General features: G+C 46.9%; 3 protein-coding genes across 5 annotated transcripts in view; 2 read left to right on the top strand and 1 right to left on the bottom strand.

The window, feature by feature from the left end:
• Window positions 1–22433, bottom strand: part of GTPBP8 (GTP binding protein 8 (putative)) — a 143085-nt gene extending 120652 nt beyond the window's left edge. The window contains exon 1 of one of the 2 annotated variants that reach the window (XM_030203796.1): window positions 22355–22433. The gene's annotated coding sequence lies outside the window, so the exon portion shown is untranslated. The other variant, XM_030203798.1, reaches the window with a different exon arrangement.
• Window positions 1597–2210, top strand: LOC115470546 (2-iminobutanoate/2-iminopropanoate deaminase-like). Its single transcript, XM_030203799.1, is given in 1 exon segment — window positions 1597–2210. A coding segment is annotated over 1 exon segment (411 nt). The 5' UTR covers window positions 1597–1618; the 3' UTR covers window positions 2030–2210.
• A 97-nt stretch (window positions 22434–22530) lies between the features above and the next one.
• Window positions 22531–23700, top strand: part of GPR89B (G protein-coupled receptor 89B) — a 171118-nt gene continuing 169948 nt past the window's right edge. For both annotated transcript variants that reach the window (XR_003942217.1, XM_030203795.1), the window contains exon 1: window positions 22531–22821. Coding sequence is in view for 1 of the 2 variants with exons in the window: in XM_030203795.1 (XP_030059655.1) it covers window positions 22780–22821 (42 nt within the window). In the remaining variant the exon portion in view is untranslated. The remainder of the gene's footprint in view (window positions 22822–23700) is intronic.

The raw sequence follows: 23700 nt of genomic DNA, 5'->3' as shown, positions 1-23700 counted from the left end.
ATGGTACTATTTCCTAAGTGGTTGTATGTTCTTCAATTATTGCCCCTCAAGTTGTTGAAAAGAGATTTGGTCACATTACAGAAATTGCTGTCTCATTTTTGCTGGGCCAGGCGGAAACCGAAATTGTCTTTTAAATATCTACTTGGTTCTTGGACATACGAAGGATTAGGTCTTCCAAATTTGCGCTTATATAATTACGCCTGTCTTCTTCAACACCTGGGGGACTGGATATTGGAGGAGCATAGTTATACGCCGCATAGATACGAAGCGGCCTTTTATTCTCCTTGGCATGTCCATTCCCTCTTGCATTCCCCAACAGGACGTTTGCCCTCGTGTCTGCCGCAGTGTAATATTTCGGTCATTGAGACAGGTGTGGCGTTATTTGATTCCACTTTTGGGGGGCCAGCCTGAGATCTCAGATCAGCTACCGATTTTGGGTAATTTGCAGTTCTCACCAGGGCTTGATAATGTGAGTTTTAGACGATGGGCGGAGAGGGGTTATTTTCTGTTACAACATGTGTTGGATGGGCAAGGTAGGATGTTCTCTTGGAATATATTGCGTGAACGGAGGGTTGCATATAATCAGTTGAGGCATTATATAGGTTCCCTGGATACGTCCGCTTTATCGTTTTCCCTGGGCACATGTTTACAGATGTTTTTTGATAAGTTTTGGGGTGGAGGGCTGTCAGTGTCTGGTTTATATAAAGAATTGCAATCTATTTTACCACCTCAGAAATTTGGGGCTCTGAGTGCTAAATGGGGTCGAGATCTGGGGTTGTCAGGCACATCCGTAGATCCGTATAAGCTTATTAAGCGTATCCCAGAGATACTGGCGAGTGTGGAGCTGAGGGAAAGCCAATTTCGTACGCTACATAGAGCATATTTCATGCAGGAACAACTCTTTAAGGTGGGGGGTGATAGATTCTCCGATTTGTCAAAAGTGCAGGCAAAGTCAAAATTCCTTTTTTCATGTGTTTTGGGGTTGTCCGATGATTAGGAGTTTTTGTAATGATATTTCTATCTTACTAAATTGTTGGGCCGGGTGGTTCCCTTATCCCCTGTGGGTTTTTTGTTAGATAAGTATGAAACTTTCCGCATCCAAAATCGTTCACAGGCTTTGTTTCTCCACAAAGCAGGAGTACTGGGTAAAAGAATTATTCTAGGGGTGTGGGTAGAGGAGGAGGTTCCCTCCTTTTGGACTTGGAGGAATCATCTGCATGCATTGATGCTTTTAGAGTGTCGGTGTGCGAGGTGTTCATTCAAGCGTCAAAAAATGCTTCTTGAAGTGTGGGATGTGTATATTCGGTCCCTTCCACATTGGGCCAGGAGCTTAATCCTTAATTCTTAACTAAGATTTGATTTTGGGTGTTCTAGTATGTGGTGCGAGGAGACTTCTTTCAGGATAGACTTACTGTGTTTGGGAGAATTGGACCTCGCGCGCCTACATATAAAATGGCAGTGTGCACACCTACACTTTTTTTTTTGTGTATGTTTGGTAGGTGCTGTTAAATATGTTAAAGGTGGTTGGTTATTATTGGCGCGTAGGTATAGTAAGAAGTTTGCACTGTGTTGCAGGTGGCTAAACATATAGTAGGATCGATTACAGAAGGAAGGAAAAATGGCTTCACTGGTCAGGCGGATCATTACCACTGCTAAAGCCCCGGCAGCCATTGGGCCCTACAGCCAAGCTGTGGTGGTAGAGAAGACCATGTATATTTCTGGACAGTTGGGCATGGACCCCGCATCTGGACAACTTGTAGCTGGTGGTGAGGAAGCTAAACAGGCTCTTGTGAATATGGGAGAAATTCTGAAAGCTGCAGGTTGTAACTACTGCAATGTTGTGAAAACTACCGTCTTGCTGACTGACATGAATGATTTCAGTGGTGTTAATGAAGTCTAAAGGTTTTTCTAGAATAACTTCCCAGCCAGGGCAGCATACCAGGTTGCTGCTTTGCCCAAAGGAGGGTGTGTTGAAATTGAAGCAGTAGCAGTGTTGGGCCGTATCATGGATGCAGCAGCAGCACTATAAAAATTTAACCCCCAATCTCTGATTTTGGAATGTTTATCTTTATGTTCTTTGTGGTCCTAGCAAGATGCCAATGAATTTTTTCGAGCAATGGGTTGAATTTGGCTCACACTCCCAAAAAAAGGCAACATCCCTGAAAAACGGCAGGATCATATTCAACTCATCTGTACAATTTTTTTTCTAACGCAACAAAAAAATCTAATGTGCCTTTCTATCCTATTGTTTGAGTGCAGTCTCTGTTCTGATTGCAACAGTGTGAAAGTGCCTATTAGACATTGGTTCTGGCCTCTGCCCATCACTGAGGCTAATTACCAAGCAAGCATAATATGGAAAATGATGACCTGACATTTTTTGGATCCATTTCTTTCCTATTCTATAAAAATCTATTTTTTTTTTTGTTACAGGGCGAGGTTTCTTCTATCTACTAGTAACATTAACTTGTGCAGAAAGTGACAGTAATCTGCCACTGTAGAGCAATATGTATATGGAGGGAGGCGTGGCCTAGTGGTTAGAGCACTGATCTTGACATCCTGAGGTACCCAGTTCAAAACCTTGTGATCTTGGGCAAGTCACTTAACCCTCCATTGCCTCAGGTACAAAATCAGTGTGTGAACCCTCCAGGGACAGAGAAATCCAGTGTACTTGAATGTAACCCACTTGAGCTACTACTAAAAAAAGGTGTGAGCAAAATCCAAATAAATAAATATGTTTCTAGCATTCAAAAAAAAAAAGGTGGTTGGTTATTTCGTTTTCAGGGTGGTCTAGAAGGGGGAGGGGGGCTGTAGGGGATGTTTCACTCGTACATTACTAAGGGATATTTCTGTTCTAGATAAGTTTAAGGTTCTGTACGAGGGGCTGGGTTATGGGGGTGGGGCCGGGGGAGGTGACGTGTTAAAACTTTTGATACTATTATACTTCTGGGGTAACTTGAAGTCCTGGTTTCAATGTTGTAACAACCTCATGAAACAGAAACCGTTGAATATATCAAAAGCACTTTTTTTAATTTTTAATATGCAATTAAGTAAAAGTGTATAAATACTTTTTAAATAATATGTGAGTGCTCAGTAAGGTGCCAATTGCTGCGGCTGGTCTACAACATAGCAATGGCTTACATCATACCATCATCGTGCTCAGCCCTACCTGCCATCCTTCTACTCTCATATGATAATACACTCAGAAAATGAAAATTAAAAATTGTGCGTGTGTATGAGGAGGAGGCAAAAAATAGTACTTAGCTTGAGGCTGAATCTTTAACTGTTGTCAAACTCCCGATGCTATAGACTAGCTGAGCTTGATTGTGAAGTGCAGGTGCTCATGCTTAAAAAACACTTGTAAAAATTTTCATCGAATTTCTTCTTTACTCATAGCTGTATCTCAATTGTATATCTTACACACACTCGTACTCAGGTCCCTCCCGATCACTCTCTCGTTCTCAACACTACGAGTGTTTCGCCATTAAAGGCGTCTTCAGGAGAACTTACCAGCTCAGAGCATTATTCCCACTGGACTTCACAATCAAGCTCAGCTGGTCTATAGCATCGGGAGTTTGACAACAGTTAAAGATTCAGCCTCAAGCTAAATACTGTTTTTTTGCCTCCTCCTCATACATACGCACAATTTTTAATTTTCATTTTCTGAGTGTATTATCATATGAGAGTAGAAGGATGGCAGGTAGGGCTGAGCACGATGATGGTATGATGTAAGCCATTGCTATGCTGTAGACCAGCCGCAGCAATTGGCACCTTACTGAGCACTCACATATTATTTAAAAAGTATTTATACACTTTTACTTACTTAATTGCATATTAAAAATAAAAAAAGTGCTTTTGATATATTCAACGGTTTCTGTTTCATGAGATTGTTAAAAATTTTGATGACTAGCTCCTTATTTGGCTATTATACTGTTGGTGTTATTTCTAACTTGATGTATGCTGAGCCTGTTGGATGTATTGTTTGTGATGTCATCAATAAAAAATTGTTGAAACTTAAGAGAAAGAAAGAAGTACAAAGCCTGGTGTGATAACCATTTCAACCCCTGATACACCAAACAAATTAGAGTATTATTGATTAATATCAAATCTTCGGTGATGAATTTAAACTACCTCATCTTTTTCAAACATCTCTATAAAAAGTTTCCAAACAGGAGTCGCGTGATGACCCAGTGGTAAGCAGACTCACCTTGGCAGAGCTCCCCTCTTTTCTCCTCTCGATTTTGTTATTAAGAGCCCTCCTACATTATAAAACAAGCAAGTGTGGGGTACTTGATATAAAGTCTGGGTGATTATGTCACAGAAAACAAAGAGAATGACACTGGAAAAGGCAAAGGGAGTTGGAGATAAAATGGCAGCAGGTCCCGAGCTGCCTGTCTTGATCATGTTGGAACAAGTGGTCCGACACCTCACACAATGCATCACTGCAGTACTTGATAAGATGTCATGGCTACAAATGACACTCCAAGATATGCAAGAGTCATTGGTTAACTAGGTAATGTAAATAATGGATACTGAAATCTGGGCAACGGTGCAGGAATTGTTCACAGAGGGATTGAGAAAACAACTTGTGCAACTCAAATGGAGAATGAAAGCCTGTTGGAGTGATTTGAGGATCAAGAAAACAGAAATCGAAGGAACAATACATCATCAGCCTACTGGAGGCAGTTTCAGATCTGGAGTTGGTTGCATTATGTAAGCAACAACTGCCAGCACTCCTGGGCCCTGCTGGTGCGGCCTGGCCTGTAAACGGCAAATTGAGAGTGTATTTACTGGCCTGCTAGTGTGTGCATAGTGACTTTCATTGACGAGGTCACCCTTACGAGAGCTTATAAAAGAAGTGGGGATTAGAGGTTCATAGGGAAAAGCTGCTGCTGTTTGAATATTTCTCAGCTCAAGTAGCAGCCTGGCACAGAGCACTTGCACCATATTGCTCTCAGCTCTACAATAGGGGCATATACTTTATGTTTCAATACACCATTATAGTTAAAAAAACTATCACCAGGGAGACATGCAAATGTGTACTAGCCCTGATATGAGAAACGTTTTGGGTACTCTGAGGAACTCTCATGGTGAAAGATCACATTGCAGATGCCCGAGGTTTAGGAAATACACCACAAGTAAGATGAGACATGTTGTGGAAGAGCTCCACTATGCTATACATGGGAGTCTTAAGTTCTAGTATTAGCAGGAAGATGCATTTGTGGTAATTTTTGGTCCCCTATATATATATTTTTGGATATGCACCAAAATGCCAGCAGTGCCCAATGCAAGAAGAGCCACCCCCCCCCCCCCCCCAAATTAGTTAAGCCTATCAGTTTAATTTGGTGATGAAGATATTTGGGCTGTGCTGAATTTAAACCCTGGCAGGAGTTGGTGACCTGCATGGCACAGCAGCACCCCCCTCCCAACGCATCAGTGAACTGGGTCCTTAGCTGTCCAAGGCACATGATCAACAATAACATATACACTGGCTGGGCAGAGGTTAATGGGATGGTTGTGAAATGCCCACTCCTGCAGGAACAAGAAGACTCAGGAGATGCACAGAGACCTCTCACTTCTGCGTATACCCTTTGGCTGTTAAATTTAGCACTCAACAGTTTCAAATGAGGAGTGTCACGGGTGTTGCTACCATAGGAACCTAAGGTTGCACAAGTGCTTAATACTACGATTGGTAGTATGAAGCACATAGCACTAAGCACCAGGAGTTACAGGCATTTTGTTTTCCTAGGATTAGTTCATCCAGCCAGCGCATATGGAAAAGGTGGTGGTCATTTGTGCGATAAGGGACTGGTGATGTAATGAACGAAAACGAAGGGCAGTCATCCGTTCATGCAAGGACCAATGAGAATGGATATTCAGGAACAGTGATTAATAGCCCAGATGTGAAAATGCATGGCCTGGAAGGTTACCAATTTGTAAACCTTAAAGGTGTGAGCTTCTGACTCAAAGTTGTAAAGGATCAAGGAGCTATACCAAAGGAATAACTGTTCACCATTCTACTGAACTGGGAAAAATGGAGAGAGAGGGTGGTCGGGATTTGGGAGCATTCAATAAAGCAGAGCGGATGATGGTGAGACGGAGGGATTTGTGCAACTAGGTGGTCGGAGTAGGTTGCGTGTGGAACATGTGCAGGCGTGTTGATATTTGGGATAATTTGGATGCATTTGAAGTGGAAATATTACATCATTAAAAGTTAATGGGATTTACTTCCTGATTAAGCAAATACAAATTTTAAACTTTTTGAAAGCAAAGGATACTGATGTAGCACAGTTACAGAAGAGACACTTATCAGCTAAGGAGTATATGAAACTGCACAGGGCTTGAGTGGGAGAAGTGATCACTGAATAGCAATTCTGGTTACGAAAGGGCAGCTGTTGGTAAATCATAAAACCTAGTAGACTCTAATGGGAGATATGTAATTCTGGTAGGGGTTATGTGGGGAAAAAAAACTAGTCCTATGTAATGTATATGCACTCAAGGTGTATGATCACAGTTTTCTTTTCAGGCCACTATGAAGGTTATCAATATATACTGGGAGGGGTCATTAATGTGACAGCGGAAAAATTAATTTTTACCTGATAATTTTCTTTCCATTAGTCCCAACAGATCAATCCAGAGACTTGTGGGTTGTGTCCCTCTACCAGCAGGTGGAGATAGAGAGAACCTCCGAGGTTTGCTATATGTGGACCTGTGCAACCAAGTAAACCTCAGTATGAACAATACCAAAGCAGTGGAATGGAAACAATAGAAAACTCTCCTTACATTGTCAGACCAAATGCCCAACATACTTCCACCAATTCCAAATTTATTTGTTTTTATTATTTAATCAAATGAAGGAACATTCAAAACAATTGAACCCAAAAAAACTAACCAACCGAAACAAAACTGCAGACAGTAAATCCAGGGGGGGGGGGGCCTCTGGATTGATCTGTTGGGACTAATGGAAAGAAAATTATCAGGCAAGAATTAATTTTTCCTTCCATAGCGTCCCACAGATCAATCCAGAGACTTGCGGGATGTAACCAAGCAGTCCTCAAGTAGGGCGGTGAGGCAGCTTGGGCAAAGAAATCATATTAATTTGGTGTTTAAAGTTTGTTTCAGTCCTGTAAAGTGGAGGAATGTCATCTGGTTTTAATTTACTCAGAAGTCTAGCTTTTGCTAGACTAGAGGTTAAAAAGGTCAGAGAGAAGTAATTATTTACCACATCTGGAGGCCATTATGAGCAAGGCATACTGGATAGTTTTGCAGGCAGATTAAAGGATTAGATTGAATGCTGTTTAGAAGGAGATAGCTTAAATATAGATAATTCTAGATGAGTTAGAATTTGTCTTATAAGGAATTCTGATTTCTGCTTATTTTAGAATATGTTTTATTCTGTGTAATTTAATAAGTTCTATTTCTATATAGAATATCTTTCAATCCAGTGTTACATCTTTGACTGACTTTTCAAGTGAAGCTTTGTCTGCAGTTTTAACAGGTCATCATCTGGTTTGAATTATCCACAGTCCTAGCGAGTTCTGTGTAGGAAACTAATAGGTGAAAGAGGTCAGGGAAAGTCAAGTCATCTCCTTGATGAATAGCTAAATGAAGGACTGGTTTTCTGAAAGTAATAACAAATCATGTATGTGTGCTATTAAGCAAGATTGGCCCTTGACCCCTTAATGAATGCCAGAACCCAGTTAGTATGACGTTGATTGGGAAACTGATTATGTGAATAATAATAAAATGCAAGAGATAGGTGCCACATTGTCTAGTGTGAGAGGCCCCAGGTCATAGGTCAGTTTAGGAAATATCTGAAACCTATGTAACTGATATTTTTGAATAAATGTAAAGTAATAATTAGTTCAAGGCAGGGTAATCAATCTATTCTTTACCATCTGGTGAGAAAGGGGGGCTAGAGAGGTGTAGGACCCTATATAACTGGGAGCAGAAGCAGCTTACGTTAGAAGAGAGACAACAGAAGAAGAGAAGGAGCTGAGACAGAAGCCACAAGACACAGAGAGCTGAGAAAGAGAAGAAGAGACCTAGTGCTGATGTCCTACTTTGTTTGCTGGCAAATAAAGAAGATTTCTCTCTCATTCTGGTGTGTGGTGTTTGACTCCTGAAGTACCACAGATTCTGCTAACAATAGTGGTAATTCTTGCAACAATTCTGACACCCCAACCTGGCAGAATTCACCGACCAGCCAAACACCGCATCTTGCCGAGCTGCCACATTCACCCGATAATGACGAGTGAACATATGGACCGAAGCCCATGTAGCGGCTCTGCAGATATCTTACAGAGAAACCAAACGGGACTCTGCATAGGAGGAGGCCTGAGCTCACGTAGAATGAGCACAAATTTGCGCAGGGGCTTGCTTGTCCAATGCCACATAGGCCGAAGTGATGGCCTCCCACACCCAACGGGCTATGCTGGCCTTGGAAGCCATATGACCCTTCTTACTGCCTCCAAAAAGGACGAAGAGATGGTCAGAAAGACGAAATTCATTCGTCACCTCCAAATACCTGAGAAGAACCCGTCTCATGTCGAGGCAGCGAAGAACCAGAATTGCTTGGGGTAATCTTCCCGGCAGGGGCGTAGCCAAACTTCGGTGAGAGGGGGCACATTTTAGCCCCCCCCCCGGTGCCGCCGACCCCCCCATTTTTAACCCCCTCCCCACCATTTTTGACCTCTCCACTGCCAGCACCACCTTTGACCCCCACCCCAGCGCTAACCCTTTCGAACCCCTCTTCCCACCACCGCCGTTGGGTACCTTTGCAGGTGGGGGTCCCCAACCCCTGCCAGCCGAAGTCCTGTTCTCTAGCGCGCCCGCATTGCTGATCTGCAAGGGCGGGCTTCTGTTTCTGCGAGTCTGATGTCCTGTACATACGTGTAGGACGTCAGACTCACAGAAACAGAAGCCTGCCCATGCAGATCAGCAAAGCGGCCTTGCAGGAGACTCACAGAAACAGAAGCCTGTCCTTGCAGATCAGCAACGCGGCCGCGCTGGAGAAGAGGACTTCGGCTGGCGGGGGTTGGGGACCCCCGCCAGCAAAGATACCCGACAGTGGTGGGTGAGGGTTGGTGGCGGGAGGGGGGTTCAAAGGGGTTGGTGGGGGGGGGGGGGGGGCAAGGCCAAATCTACGGGCGCCTATGCCCCTACGTAGCTACGCCCCTGTAATAGACTCACAGACTCACAGAAACAGAAGCCTGCCCATGCAGATCAGCAAAGCGGCCTTGCAGGAGACTCACAGAAACAGAAGCCTGTCCTTGCAGATCAGCAACGCGGCCGCGCCGGAGTAGAGGACTTCGGCTGGCGGGGGTTGGGGACCCCCGCCAGCAAAGATACCCGACAGCGGTGGGTGAGGGTTGGTGGCGGGAGGGGGGTTCAAAGGGGTTGGCGGTGGGGGGGGGGGGGGGGGGGCAGGGCCAAATCTATGGGGGCCTATGCCCCGTAGCTACGCCCCTGTAATAGACTAAGAGGGACTAACACGGAAAAACAGACATTGGAAGTCTTCTGCTGCAGGGATAGTGTTACAATGTAATACACCATTTAAATCACAGTATAAAAAAAGGCCAAGTACCTCACTACTACACACAGCTAACCCAATCCATTTTGCCCAGGATGTATCCCAACTGCCAGCCGTCAAATGGGACCCTCCTGTAGGATGAAACGCCTGGCTACATGAAGATACGCAATCCCTGAAACAATATGAACCCAACACCTCTCCCTCCCATGTCCAACTTGAAAGCTTTGTAATAACCTGAAATGCTTACTCTTGGGCAGTAGCATAGCCAGAAGGCAAATTTTTGGAGGCCAACGAATAAAGTGGGTGGGCATGCATTTCCTCTCCCCATCTCCTGTGCCACACCTCCTCCACCCCACCCCCACCCGGCAAACTTAAAAATGAAGTACCTTAGCTGGTGGGGATCCCAAGCCTAACCAACTGAAGGCCAAGTGGCCTGCCAACCCTCTTCAGAAAACCACAGACATCGGTGCTGCTCCACGCATACTCAGTTCTTACATATGAACTGAGCAAGAAAGAGAGCTGAGCATGCCTGTGATGGCAATATCAGTGGCTCGGAGTGCTGCTGACGATGGTAGGATTTTTTAAAAGGGGTTGGTGGGATCTCCACCTGGCAGGGGCTCGTGGGGCCACACCAGCTACACAAATTGCATGCAGCTGTTGAGTAAGCCTGAAGCGAAAGTGGATGGCCACAGGATGCCCTTGCTCCTGAGGAAATTCTGCACAACTGCACAATGCAGAACTAATCTGCACCTGCCTTGCAGAATTTTGTGCAAGGAACTGGAGGCAGAGAACAAGGATTTCTTCTCTCTCTCTTGCTCCCCTTCCCCCTAGGCACACACCTACAGTTTGCATGAGCCTTGTGCACCCTCCCCCTTACTCTGCCCTCTTTTTTTCTGATCACATTGAAGCAAGTGGCTAAACAATGGGCCATGTCCTCCTTCACTGCCACACTGGGCCCCACTACTTATTTGAACCATGAAGGACTCCATGCAGCCTGAGGCATAGCCAGGTTTTGACATCGGGGGGAGCAGACCTTTCTAAAATAGGCGCCAGTGCAAGGATGAAGGACTGGGAGAGAGGGGAGGGTTAAAATCCTCATAGGCATATGCAGTCAGTGACTCAGCTGTTTTGGGAGGCTAGGGTGCGGTTGGGGTGGGGCTAGTTAAAATCCTTAGGGTGGGGGCAATACCCACATAAGCAGTAAAGGGATAGTAGGGGTACTTTTGAACACAGCAGTGAAGGACCCCTTCGCTGTGTCTCTGGTGCATATGCACCAGCTATTTCCACCTAGTATCTCTATTACTGATGGTATTATGCACACTGAATACACTCCAGAGAATTATGTGCCAAAAATTCAAATAATGTATGACAATAATGCAAATTATTAAACAGAACAGTATTTGCAGTATTCTGGAAATATATGCAGGTACTTTAACACTGGACTCCTAGTCAGTCCTAGCTCCCAGTCCAGCATCTTCCTGTTGGCTACGTGAACAGTGGAATTCAGCAGCACTGTAACAGAAATTCTGTGGTTACTGGCAACCATAAAATAGCCTATCAAATTTTTCAGTAAGTTGCCAAATGGCCAATAGGCTTTAGATCTGCTGGTCTTTAGTTTACTGTACAGTTACCAAACATGCTTGGAAAAGTATTATCTGTATTAACTGTTATTTAATGGGTTAGAAAAGTGGACTGGGAACCAGGAAAGCTAGGGATCACATCCCAATGCTGCTCCTTGAGAGCTTGGGCAAGTTATTTAACTCTGCATTGCCTCCTGTACAAACTTTGACTGTAAACCTCTAGAGACAGGAAAATACCTGTTGTACATGAATGCATCTACTACTACTACTTATTTCTATAGTGCTACAAGGCATACGCAGTGCTGTACACCATACACAAAAAGACAGTCCCTGCTCAAAGAGCTTACAATCTAGATAAGACAGGAGACAGACAGAACAATTAAGGGTAAGGGAATAAAGAGGTGAGGATAAAAGGACAGGGCAAGTGAGCAGTGGTTAGGAGTCAAAAGCAGTGGTAACGAGGTGGGCTTTAAGTTTGGACTTGAAAACGGCCAAAGAGGGGACTAGAGGTACAGGCTCGGGAAGTTTATTCCAGGCGTGAGGTGCAGCAAGATAAAAGGAAGGGAGTCTGGAATTAGCAGTAGAGGAGAAGGAGACAGATAAGAGAGAGTTATCAACAGAATGGAGTACCCGAAGGGGGGCATAGGGAGAGACAAGAGTGGAGAGGTACTGGGGAGCGGCAGTGAATGCACTTATAGGTCAATAAGAGAAGTTTGAATTGAATGCGGAAACGGATAGGGAGCCAGTGAAGTGACTCAAGGAGAGGGCTAATGTGGGCATAGCGACTTTGGTGGAAAATGGAATGAGCTAAATACAAACACAACATCCAATACCAGGCATATTGTGAAGTAATATAAAAACCTACAAAAGTCATTTGGGAACAGTAGAGCAACTCTACTATAATAGCACTAACATCTAGGAATCTCACAACAAGGGTCTACCTAGGAAAAATCAGCAACATAAATATTGTAGTGGGCAGTAGAACATCAATATACCTATTGAAAAAGATTAACAAACCAGATTAATACAGACTGATCCTACACAGACATTCAGTGCTTAACAGAATACCTAGCTTCCTTCACACACACAGAACATACAGACCCCCATCAAATACAGAATAAGTAACCATAACCTGTGGAGGAGTGGCCTAGTGGTTAGGGTGGTGGACTTTGGTCCTGGGGAACTGAGGAACTGAGTTCGATTCCCGGCACAGGCAGCTCCTTGTGACTCTGGCAAGTCACTTAACCCTCCGTTGCCCCATGTAAGCCGCATTGAGCCTGCCATGAGTGGGAAAGCGCGGGGTACAAATGTAACAAACATAACAAACATAACCTAAATATATATAGACAAATAGTAATACATTGCAACACCAGAAATAAAGAAACAGTGATGTGTTCAAAACAAAGATTGCAGCTGCAAATTTCAAAAACTGATATATTCCAATCACTACATTAGAAATTAACAAATACAAATAAATCAAAAAACAGAACATAAGGTGATATATTTTCATTGCACTAACACATTTTTTGATTAGCTTTCAAAGACCAAAACTTCTTTCCTCAGCCCAGGGTGGTATAATGCTTTTATGGCATACTGTCCTTACCTGAGGAAGGAGGTTTTGGCCTCTGAAAGCTGGTCAAAAAAAATATTAAGTTGGTCCAATAAAAAGTATCACCTAATTTTCCATTTTAAAAAATTTTTTTATTAACTTTTGGAGTTGACTAAGGGCCTCTTTTACTAAACCGCACTAGCGATTCCCGGCGCAGCAAATGAGAGAAAGCCCATTCAATTCCAGTGGACTTCCTCTCATTTGCCACGCATGAATCGCTTGCACAGCTTTGTAAAAGAAGCCCTAACGTGGCTACCACACTAATTTAATCAGAATTACAAATAAAATTCTTTTTCTACCTTTGTCTGGCCATTTAGTTTCTCTGGTTTCTGCTTCTTCAGTCTTCTCTTAACTCTCTTGCCAGGGTTTTCTGTCCATTTCTCCTTTTTTCTCTCTCTTTTCTTCTACACTTCCTCCACTACATTCATGTCTTGACACTCATCTTTCAGCTTTCTTCTATTTTTTCTGCATTTCTATCCATTTAGATTTTATTCATTCTTACTATCCAGTCTTTAAGCTCCCTTTTTTCACTGAATCTACCCACATTTTTCCATGTTTCCCTCACTCAAGCCCATCTATTCCCCTTTCTCTTATTCCCCAGTCTTTCGTTAACTCTTTCCCTCTTTCCCCCTGTCATGTAACATCTCCTCTATTTCTTTTTCTCCCCTTCTCCCTCCTCCACTATGCAGCATCTCCACTCTCTTTCTCCCCCTGCCAACCAGCATCATCCAATCTCTTTCTTTCTCTCACTTGCCCATATTCAGCATTGCCCCATCTTTCTCTCTTCCTTGTTATCCAGAATTGTCCCATATCTCTCTCTGCTCCCCCATTCAGCATTAGTGTCTTTTTCTCTTCTCCCCCATCCAGCATTGTGATCTGTCTCTCTTCCCCCATCCATCATTGCCCTCTCTCTTTCATATGCGGGAGTCCAGCCCCCCTCCCCCCCCCACGTTACATCTTTCACCTTCTCTTCTGCCCGTCTCTCCCATCCCCGTGGTCACATTTTACTTCCCTGAAGCCTTCTCTCTCCTGCGCAGCACTGGCGATTCACAGTCAGCCTTCTGCCAGCGTCGGGGCCTCTCCTCAGGCGCGTCCCGCTTACTCTATTGCAACTTCCTGTTTTCCGCAGAGGTGGGATGCGCCTGAGAGGCCCCGACGCTGGCAGAAGGCTGACTGTGAATCGCCGGTGCAGTGCTGCGCAGGAGGAAGAAGGCTTCAGGGAAGTACAAAATGACCACGCGGACGGGCAGAAGAGACTGGAAAAGATTTAAGGGCCAGATGCATCAGGAGGGAAGGAGCAGACACAAATATTTATTGACACAGGGCTGCGCCCCACCTAGCTACGCTTCTGCTTCCTGGCGAAAAGTCGGCAAATGCAGAGAGTGCCCCAAATGGAAACGAGAAACCACCTTGGGCAAAAACGAAGGAACTGTCCTAATCGATACCCCCGCCTCCGTAAAACGCAGGAAGGGGTCTCTGCAAGAAAAAGCCTGCAACTCTGAAATTCTCCGAGCCGAAATAATGGCTACTAGGAAAATCGCCTTCAAGGTAAGATCCTTAACCGTAATCCCTGATAAGGGTTCGAAAGGAGGACGCTGAAGCGCTTGAGAACTAGATTAAGGTTCCAGGATGGCAGAACTGGCATGTTTGGAGGACGCAACCGATTTACGCCCCTCAAAAAACGAACCATATCCGGGTGGGAGGTGATAGACGCCCCCTGAAGCCAGCCTCTAAAGCATGCCAGAGCTGCCATCTGCACCTTAAGAGAACTCAATGAGAGTGATTTCTGTACACCCTCCTGAAGAAACGCAAGGATAACCGATACTGAAGCCGCTGACAATCCCAAACTCGTACACCACGAATCGAAGGTATGCCACACCCTAGCATAAGCTATTGAGGTGGATTTTTTTCCAAGCCTGAAGCATCGTGGTGATAACCGCAACCGGATACCCTTTCCTTCTCAACTTGGCTGTAAGACCAAAGGGGGAGGGATCCTCCATCATGACTGGTCCCCTGCAGCAAGAGACCGTCCTGCGCCTGGGGCCGGAGAGGACGATCGAACAGGAGCCTGACCATATCAGGGACGTCTGGGCCAATCCGGGGCCACCAGGATCACTTGACCGGGATGACTGGTAATGCGAGTCAGTAACCTGCCCAACATAGGCCACGGGGGAAAGGCATACAGCAGGCCCCTGGGCCAAGGTTGTAGAAGAGCATTGATGCCTTCTGAGCCCAGCTCTCTTCCCCTGCTGAAGAAACAGGTAACCTTTGCATGCGGTGGCCATTAAGTCCATCGCCAGCATCCCCAATGGGCAGTTATCTAATCAAAAGCCAGAGGGAACAGTATCCACTCCCCTGGCTCCAACTGGTGGCGACTAAGAAAGTCCGCTTGCACATTCTGTGACCCCACTATATGAGCCGTCAAGAGAGAGAGAGATGAGTCTCTGTGCAACGGCTCAGGGCTGCCTCACACGCTAGTGGTGCACTCCTGGTGCCCCCCTGACGGTTCACGTAGGCGACTGCCGTCGAATTGTCCGAGAGAACTTGAACTGGGCAACCACGGAGAAGAGACAGAAACTCCCGAAGGACCAGACGAATCGCCTGCAACACCAAGCGGTTGATAGACCAAGACGCCTCCGTCGAGATCCAAATGCCCTGGGCCGTCTGTTGGAGTCAATGAGCTCCCTAACCAGACAGTGACGCATCCATGGTCACGATCTTCCATTCTGGGGTTTTGCAGAGGAATGCCTGACACCAGATTCTTTTGAATGAACCACCAGTGCATGATCGTGTGCAGATGGGTCGAACATGGCACCCGAACCTCGTAATCCTCCGAGAGGAGATTAACGGCTCAGAAGGTGCCACTACAGGGGGCATATGTGAGCTCTGGCCCACTTTACGACGTCCAAGGTGGAGGCCATGGAACCCAGAACTTGTACATAGTCCCAAGCCCGCGGGGTCAGAGTTTGGAACACAGCTCACAACTGACCCTGCAACTGCTGGGTATCGAAGCACACTCCCAAGTATTCCAGCATCTGGGAGGGCGTAAGGCTGCACTTTGGGAAGTTGATCACCCAACCAAGCGATTGAAGCAACCCGACCACTCTGTCGGTTGCCCATCGACTCTCCTTGAAAGAAGAAGCCCGCACAAGCCAGTCATCTACATAAGGATGGACTTGAATCCCTTCCTTTCTGAGATAGGCTGCCACTACAACAAGGACCTTGGAAAAAGTCCGAGGTACTATGGCTAGGCCGAAGGGCATCGCTTTGAATTGAAAATGACGACCGAGCACTGCAAAGCGAAGAAAACGCCTGTGGGGAGGCCAAATTGAAATGTGTAAATAGGCCTCTTTGAGATTGAGAGATGTCAAAAACTCCCCTGGCTGTACCACTGCGATCACCCAGCGGAGGGTTTCCATGCAGAAATGCCGAACCCGTAAGGACTTGTTGACGCACTTGAGATCTAGGATGGGTTCCCAAGAACCGCCCTTTTTTGGCACCACAAAATAAATGGAGTATCGACCGCACCCTCTTTCTGCTGGGGGTACAGGCTGGATGGCTCCCGGCTGTTGTAAGTTGAGGAGGGTGTGACGAACTGCCCGCACCTTGGCGGGAGATTTGCAAGAAGATTCCAGAAACGAGTCTACAATCGGATGAGCCAATTCCAACTTCTAGCCGTCTCTGATAACCTCCAAGACCCATTCGTCGGATGTTACCCTGGTCCACTCCACCAGGAATAGGGGCAGTCTGCCCCCAATAACTGGCTGGAGATGCACCAGGGCCCGTCATTGGGCGGACCTGGCTGCGGGCTGGTTTCTGTTACCGGAAAGGAAGGCTCGCCTGTCACCTCGAAAGGGCTGAGGTCTCTGAAAAGACCTTGCTCTCTGAAAAGAGGCCCCCGCGACCTGGACAGTAACGACGTGTATCCCTAAACTTAGATCTAAGTCCTGCCGGTCACACAAATTTGGATATGTCCTCCGGGAGGTGCTGGCCCTTAGAGTCACCGAGATCCCTCACAATCAGTTCTAGGTCTGTCCCAAACAAAAGCTTTCCCCTAAAAGGAAGCCTTGCCAGCCGTGACTTTGAGGCCATGTTTGCAGCCCAATGTCGTAACCACAGAAAGCGACGCGCGGTGACCGCTAGAGAAATCTCCTTCACCGAAGCCCTCAAAAGATCATAAAGAAGATCCGCAAGGAAGGCAAAACCGGACTCTAAGGCTGGCAAAACAGCCACAAGGTCCTCCGGAGAGGAGGCTTTCTGTGCCCACGATAAGCATGCCCGCGCTGCATAGGAGCCATAAACTGAAGCTTGCAGGGAAAGGGCCGCTACTTCAGATCCTGAGGGTCCTTGAGCGCCGTGCCACCCTCCACAGGGAGAGTGGTTTTATTAGTCACCGCTGTGATTAATGAATCCACCGTAGGAACCATCAGCAAGTCTAAGTCAGCAGCAGGCAGCGCGTAAAGACGCGACATAGCTCTAGCAACCTTAAGCCCACTGTCCGGCATATCCCACTGCGCCGAAATAAGGATTTTCATGGCCTCATGCACATGACAGGAACGAGGTGGGCATTTGGTGCCAGACGTAATAGAAGGCACCTGACCTGTTCCCCCTGACGATTCAGGGGGTGAAATGGCCAAAACCTCAAAAGCCCCAATAATCATGGAGGGAAGCTCTTCCCTGCGAAAAAGGCGAGCAGCCGTCGGGTCATCCCCCTCCTCTGAAGGCAGGGTGACCTCATCTGCCAAATCCAATGATTCTGAGGGAGAGCCCGGAGACAAAACTGGGCCATCTGTGTCAAATAGCTCCTCGGGATCCAAAATCTCCACCCAGGGACGTTTTGGCAGGAAAGACTGAGAGGCTGCAGCAACTGAAGTTTGCTGAGAAAGAGACAGGGCTGCCTGAAGAGCTCCTGACTTCTTCAGAAGAAAGGCATTGTGCATTAAAACAAAATCCAGGAAAGGGACTCCCCTGCTCCTTCTAAATTGCTTTCCTCCATTGGAGCCTGTGCCACAGAAGCAAGCTGTGCCTCCTGTCAACCGCCACGTGCGGAGCTGGTCGCACCTGAGAGGAAAAATGGCACCCACCGACGCGCGCTGCACTAACTGCCCTGAGGAAACCGCCGAAACTATCCCCTGCGCTTCCGACTCACTGGACGCCTGAGGGGAACCCCTGGCGCACTGAACTCCCGCTGTGGGCTGATGGCAGCATCACTCACACTTCCCCACACCAGCAGCAGAACTTAGCCGCCTCAGAAGGCACTGACATGCTCCACAAACGCCTTTGTCCTTCTTTCTTTGTGGCAGAACGGTGGGATTAAGAAAACAAATAGGAAGGCGATTCTCAAGATCCAGCACGGAATAGAAAAAAAAGATACGAATCGCCAATGGCAATCTTGAGAAAAATAATTTATTCACCACACTATTTAAAATAGGCCTGACACGGCCGCATTTCGCCCTCCTAAAGGGCTGCGTCAGGGGCTAGCATATAAAACAACCCAGTGGTGCAGTAAAACCAATTCCATCTACTGGACTAAAACTCCTCCTCTCCTGTAGAGGTAGTGTTAGCCAGCAGATCCAGAGAGACTGTACCCATTGCTTGAGTATTCCTGGATTGGGATAATAAGCCTGGATACAGAGAAGTAGGGATAATGAAGAACATGATGGTACCAATGCTGTGTGGGACAGACATGAGACCAAAGAACATTACCCTCAACAGCAGAGTCAGCATTTCCACCATGGTAACCTGTAGTCGGGTCCGGATGGCCCAACAAGCAGAAGCAGTAGAGATCACCTCTCCAGTTCTATATCCTGAGCCTGTCAAGGTGGGACCAGCTGACCAAGTGACAGGAGGCGGCGCTCCAGTGCTTCCAGCAGAAACAGTTCCTGAGGTGACCAAGGTCACGAGTATGGCACAGCTTGACTTATCTGACACACCTATTTAGCAGACTGTTGACCCTGATTTGTCAGTCATCAGGAGAGACCTTCCAGATATGGATACAGATTTAGGAGACAGACATGAAGCCCTGCGAAAGACAGCTGGTCAGTCAACTGATGAAACTCAAAGATCGTATCCTATGGGAAGGGGGATTGCTATACAGAGAGACTGATCCTGCTGATTCCAACAGACCCTGGACAGCAGGCAAGCAGCTTATTGTGCCAAAAGCATACAGAGAGCAGCTCCTACATTCCATTAACAGGACATCAGAGAGTGACACGCACAAGCACTAGATTGACCCAGAACTTTTATTGGCTGGGAGTGTCTCAAGCTATAGCTGTATAGTTGAACCTGTGATGCACGCCAAAGAGTGGGTAAAACCCAGGATCACCCCGTACACCCCTGAAACCTTTACCCAGTGAGCCCTTTGAGAGGATAGCTGTGGATATAGTTGGGCCTCTAGCTGCTCCTAGCCGGACTGGGAAAAGATATATATTGACAGTGGAGGGAGTTTGCTACCAGATATCCTGAAGCGGTAGCCTTGTCCTCAATAGAAGTCGCAGTGGAGTGTCATGTAGTAACTGAACGAGATCTGCATACCATGGCCTTTGGGCCAAGTCTGGAGCCACCAGAACCACCAGCCCGAGATAACGACTGATGCGATGCAGAATTCTTCCTATCAGAAGCCAAGGAGGAAAACCATAGAGAAGCTCCTTATGTGGCCACGGCTGCAGTAGGGCATCGATTCCTGCAGACCTGGGCTGTCATTTTCGGGAGAAGAATCTGGGAACCTTGGCATTCTGGACCATGGCCATGAGGTCCATCACTGGCATTCCTCAACTCTGACAAATCAGTCGGAATGCAGCCGCTGACAGCGTCCACTGTGCCGCATCCAACAGAGTTCGACTGAGGAAATCTGCCTGAATATTGGTCTGGCCAGCAATGTGAGCCACTGAAAGGCAAAGAACATGAGTCTGTGCCCAATCCATGAGATGGGATGCCTCCACTGCTAGAGACACACTGCCGATTGATGTATGCCACCGTCGTCGAATTGTCCGACAATACTCGAACCACTTTCCCTTGCAGGAGATCTTGAAAAGCTGCCAAGGCGTTCACTACCGCTCTCAACTCTAGATTTATGGACCACACCACCTCGAGAGGGGTCCAAGTCCACTGGGTCACTCTGTGTAAACAATGAGCACCCCCTCCCGACAGACTGGCATCCGTCACGACCACCAGTCAATCCAGGGAGGTTAGCGGCATGCCCTCCTGCAAAGTGGTCGGGCAGACCCACCAATTCATACTTTCCCTGGCTGTGTTTGTCCAGGGCAGTTGCTGTTGATAGTCTAGAGAAGTTGGCGACCATCTGCTCAGTAGAAATAACTGTAGGGGATGCATGTACGCCCTCGCCCATGGAACCACTTCCAGGGTTGCTGCCATGGACTGCACAACTTGCACATAGTCCCAAATGCGATGGCGGGGCATTTGAAGTAAGGAGTGCACCTGTGCCATCAGCTTTACTCTTTGGCCATTGGGGAGGAAGACTTTCCCTATCTTCGTGTCGAACAGCACCTCCAAGTATTCCGAGTTGGGAACAATTGACTCTTGTCTGAGTTGATAATCCAGCCCAAAGACTGAAGAAGTGAGATTACTCGGGAGGTGGCGGCTCGACTTTCCTGAGGCGAGTTCACTCGAATCAACCAGTCGTCGAGATAGAGGGAATTCGAGTTCATCCCTTTCTGTAAGGACGCCACCACCACCATGACTTTTGAGAAGGTGCATGGAGCTTTGGCCAGGCCAAAGGGAAGAGCTCAAAACTGGAAGTGACGGCCCAAAATCACAAACCTAAGAAACCTCTTAACCCCCTCCGGTGCAACACAAGCCTTGCCTGTCTGGCCAACAGAATTGAAGATGCTCCCCTCTGCTGCAGCCAAGCCACCAGAAAGAGGAATTTGCAACAGACAAGGCGGCCCGGCTGCAGCAGAGGGAAGGAGGCATGTGCTGACCAGGAGCGTCTTCAACACTGCCAACCATTCAGGTGAGGTTTGTGGTGCGCCGGGGGGGGGGGTTGGAAAATGAGAGGTGCTGAGTCCAACGGATAGTAGGTGAAGGATGGGGAGAAGAGGAGATGTCTGGAGTAGGGCGCCCAACAATGGTGGACCCCGGGGAGAGGGGAGCGAGCGAGCACGCACATAACAAGAGGAAGAGAAGCAAAAAGACAATTGCTGGATCCGGAGGGGGGGGGGGGGAGGGAAGAGATAATTGCTGCTCCCAGAGGGGGGTGGGGGCAACAGGAGGAAAGGAAGACAGTGGGAGAGATGGTGGCCACCAGGAGGGACCAGGAAGGAAAGAAAGGAGATGGAGGCCTCTGGGGGGGGGGGGGGGTACGAAAAGAAATCTGGTCCATGGAAGGTAAGTGGAGGGGGGAAGAAGAGATGTCTGGGGTAGAAGGCACAGCAATGCTGGACCTAGATAATGGATCAGGGGTGGGGACCCACATACATGGCAGGAGGGTGAGAAGTGAAGGGACAACTGCTGGACTCAGGGGGAGGCTCTTGGGGGGGTGGGGGGAGGGAAGAAAGATGGAGAGATGCCGGCCCCAGAGGTTGAGGTGGGGGCGGGTGGTGTGAGGGAAGGAAAGAATGAGGGGAGAAACTGAACATAGGGAAGGATAAAGAGAAAGAATGTTAATTCTGGGAATGGGGAGGGAGGAGAGCTCTAGAAATGTTAAGTAGTAGTAGTAGGAGGAGGAGGAGGAGAGAGATATGGACACAAAGAAGAAAATGACACATAGAAAGAAAAGCTCAACATAGCAAGAGGATGGGGCAGACACACAAAGTACCAGACTGGGTGGATAGGGATACAGAAGGAAGATAAATGATAGACATGTCCTGGCAACAGAGTTAAAATAAGAATGAATAAAGCAGAAACCAGATAGCAAAAGGTAAAACAATTATTTTTTTTTTTTAATTTATTGATTAGCTAGTGGAATGCACATGTGCTACAGCTGGTTTAAGACATAGCTGGGGCCCACAAGAGAAACCGCATTCATTGGCCTTCAATCTCCAGCACTGTGATGGTAAGCCTCTAGCATTGGGATGGGGCACCTTGGTGTCTATAATCACAACTCTGGTACCTTGTCCTTATGCAAATTGCACATATCCATGCAAAAGGTACACCTCTCATTCTGCTAGCCCCCCTACCCACACTTCATCTCAACCCCCCCCCCCCAAACTTCACAAATATTCCCCCATCGAACTTCAAGCCACACGTTAAATAACACCCCACCCAATCACTCTGCCTCAAATATCCCAAAACCCACACATTCACTCAACCCTGCCACCCTGTTCATAACCCTCCCTTCGCTTCCGGATACTCAGCATCAACCCAAGACCCTCCCCAAATTTTAAAGTCTCCTAACCTGGCCAAAGCATGCCACTGACCAAGTAAATCCAGTATGCAAATATTCATGCAAAATAAACCCAGTGCCTATACCAACAGTTATACAAAATAAAGCCCCTATTCAGGACCGCTCGTGAAAAAGAAAACCGTACTTATTGAGAGAAAAAGGAACAGCAAACATTTCAACTGACTGGGCCAATTTGAAACAAAGGAAAGCAACGTTTTGTTTTCACTCATACAGAAGAGCAAGACCTTAAAATCATTTGTCACTGTTTACTTTTGAAACGTTACAGTCCGTACCAGGTGAGGTGATGATGTTCTGGCTCCTCTGAGTGCCAAGCGTCGACTCCGTGACGTCACCCGGACATTACTCTCCGCCCCCCTCCCCGATGGCTCTCTTCCCTCCCCTTTCCACCCGGTTACCTCCTCCTCCCCCCCCCCCCCACCCCCCAATTTTCAGTAAAATCCTCCTCGCCCGCCCCCTGCAGGCTGCAGCCTTGGTTGGCAGCACTAGTGAAAAGCTACCTGCGGCCTGCACTGAGCCTTCCCTCTGAGCTCTCCTCTGATCCGTCCCAAGCAGGAAGTTGCGTGGACAGAGCCGGCCCTGTGTGCTGCACTGCACGGTGACATTTGGAAGTCCCGGAGAAGGTTCTTTTTTGGTCTGTGTCCGACAGCCAAGGGGATCCGATCCTGGGGTGAGATCGATCAGTTGCTACAGTTACAGCATGAGCTTCCTGATTGATTCCGTGCTTATGGTCATCTCCCAGGTATGGCAGTGGGGTATGTTTGGGAATATGAGATTAGCGGGATCTGTGATGTATTAAAATCAGTCTGCACTACCCAGATTAGCTGTTTTTAAAGTACAGGTTGTTCTGCCTTCTCACTGGCTTACATTTTAAACCAGAGTATAGGTTTGCTGAAGCTACCATCACTGTTCTTCCAAAGCCTGAAAAAGATGTTACTTTAATCTCCAACTACACAGGCCCTTACGCCAAGCCCCCTCCCTGCCCGTCTTCAAGTCTTTGCTTAAAGCCCACCTCTTCAATGCTGCGTTCGGCACCTAACCCTTACCGTTCAGTGAATCCAGACTGCCCCAATTTGACTGGCCCTATCGGACCGACCGTTCACTTGTCTATTAGATTGTAAGCTCTTTGAGCAGGGACTGTCTCTCTTTGTTAAATTGTACAGTGCTGCGTAACCCTAGTAGCGCTTTAGAAATGTTAAATAGTAGTAGTAGTAGTAGTAGACCAATTTCCTTACTAAATGTAGATTATAACATTTATGCAAAAATTCTATCCAATAGACTTTCTAAAATTATAGGCAATATTATCCACCCCAATCAAGTTGGCTTTATGCCTCACCGTCTTATTACAGACCATTCAAGACTCTTTCACCAAATTTCTGTTTGATAGTCGAGTGGCCCTTTTTATTTAAAGTTCTTGAATGGTTTGAAGCCCCAGAACTTTTTATAACGCAGGTCAAAGTTTTATATAATAATCCAACGGCCCGAATTTTGATTAATAATACACTATCGGATTCGATTCAGTTGGAAAAAGGTACCAGGCAAGGCCGTCCCCTGTCTCCTTATCTATTTAATACTAGCCGTTAAGCCTGTTAAAATGGGCGAGTTTTTTGTTTTCAAAAAT

Source organism: Microcaecilia unicolor, chromosome 5 (genome assembly GCF_901765095.1).
Source record: "Microcaecilia unicolor chromosome 5, aMicUni1.1, whole genome shotgun sequence".
In the NCBI taxonomy this organism is placed as follows: domain Eukaryota; kingdom Metazoa; phylum Chordata; class Amphibia; order Gymnophiona; family Siphonopidae; genus Microcaecilia; species Microcaecilia unicolor.
The sequence above is the reverse complement of the archived record's forward strand: the minus strand, read 5'-3'. Positions and strand labels throughout refer to the sequence as shown.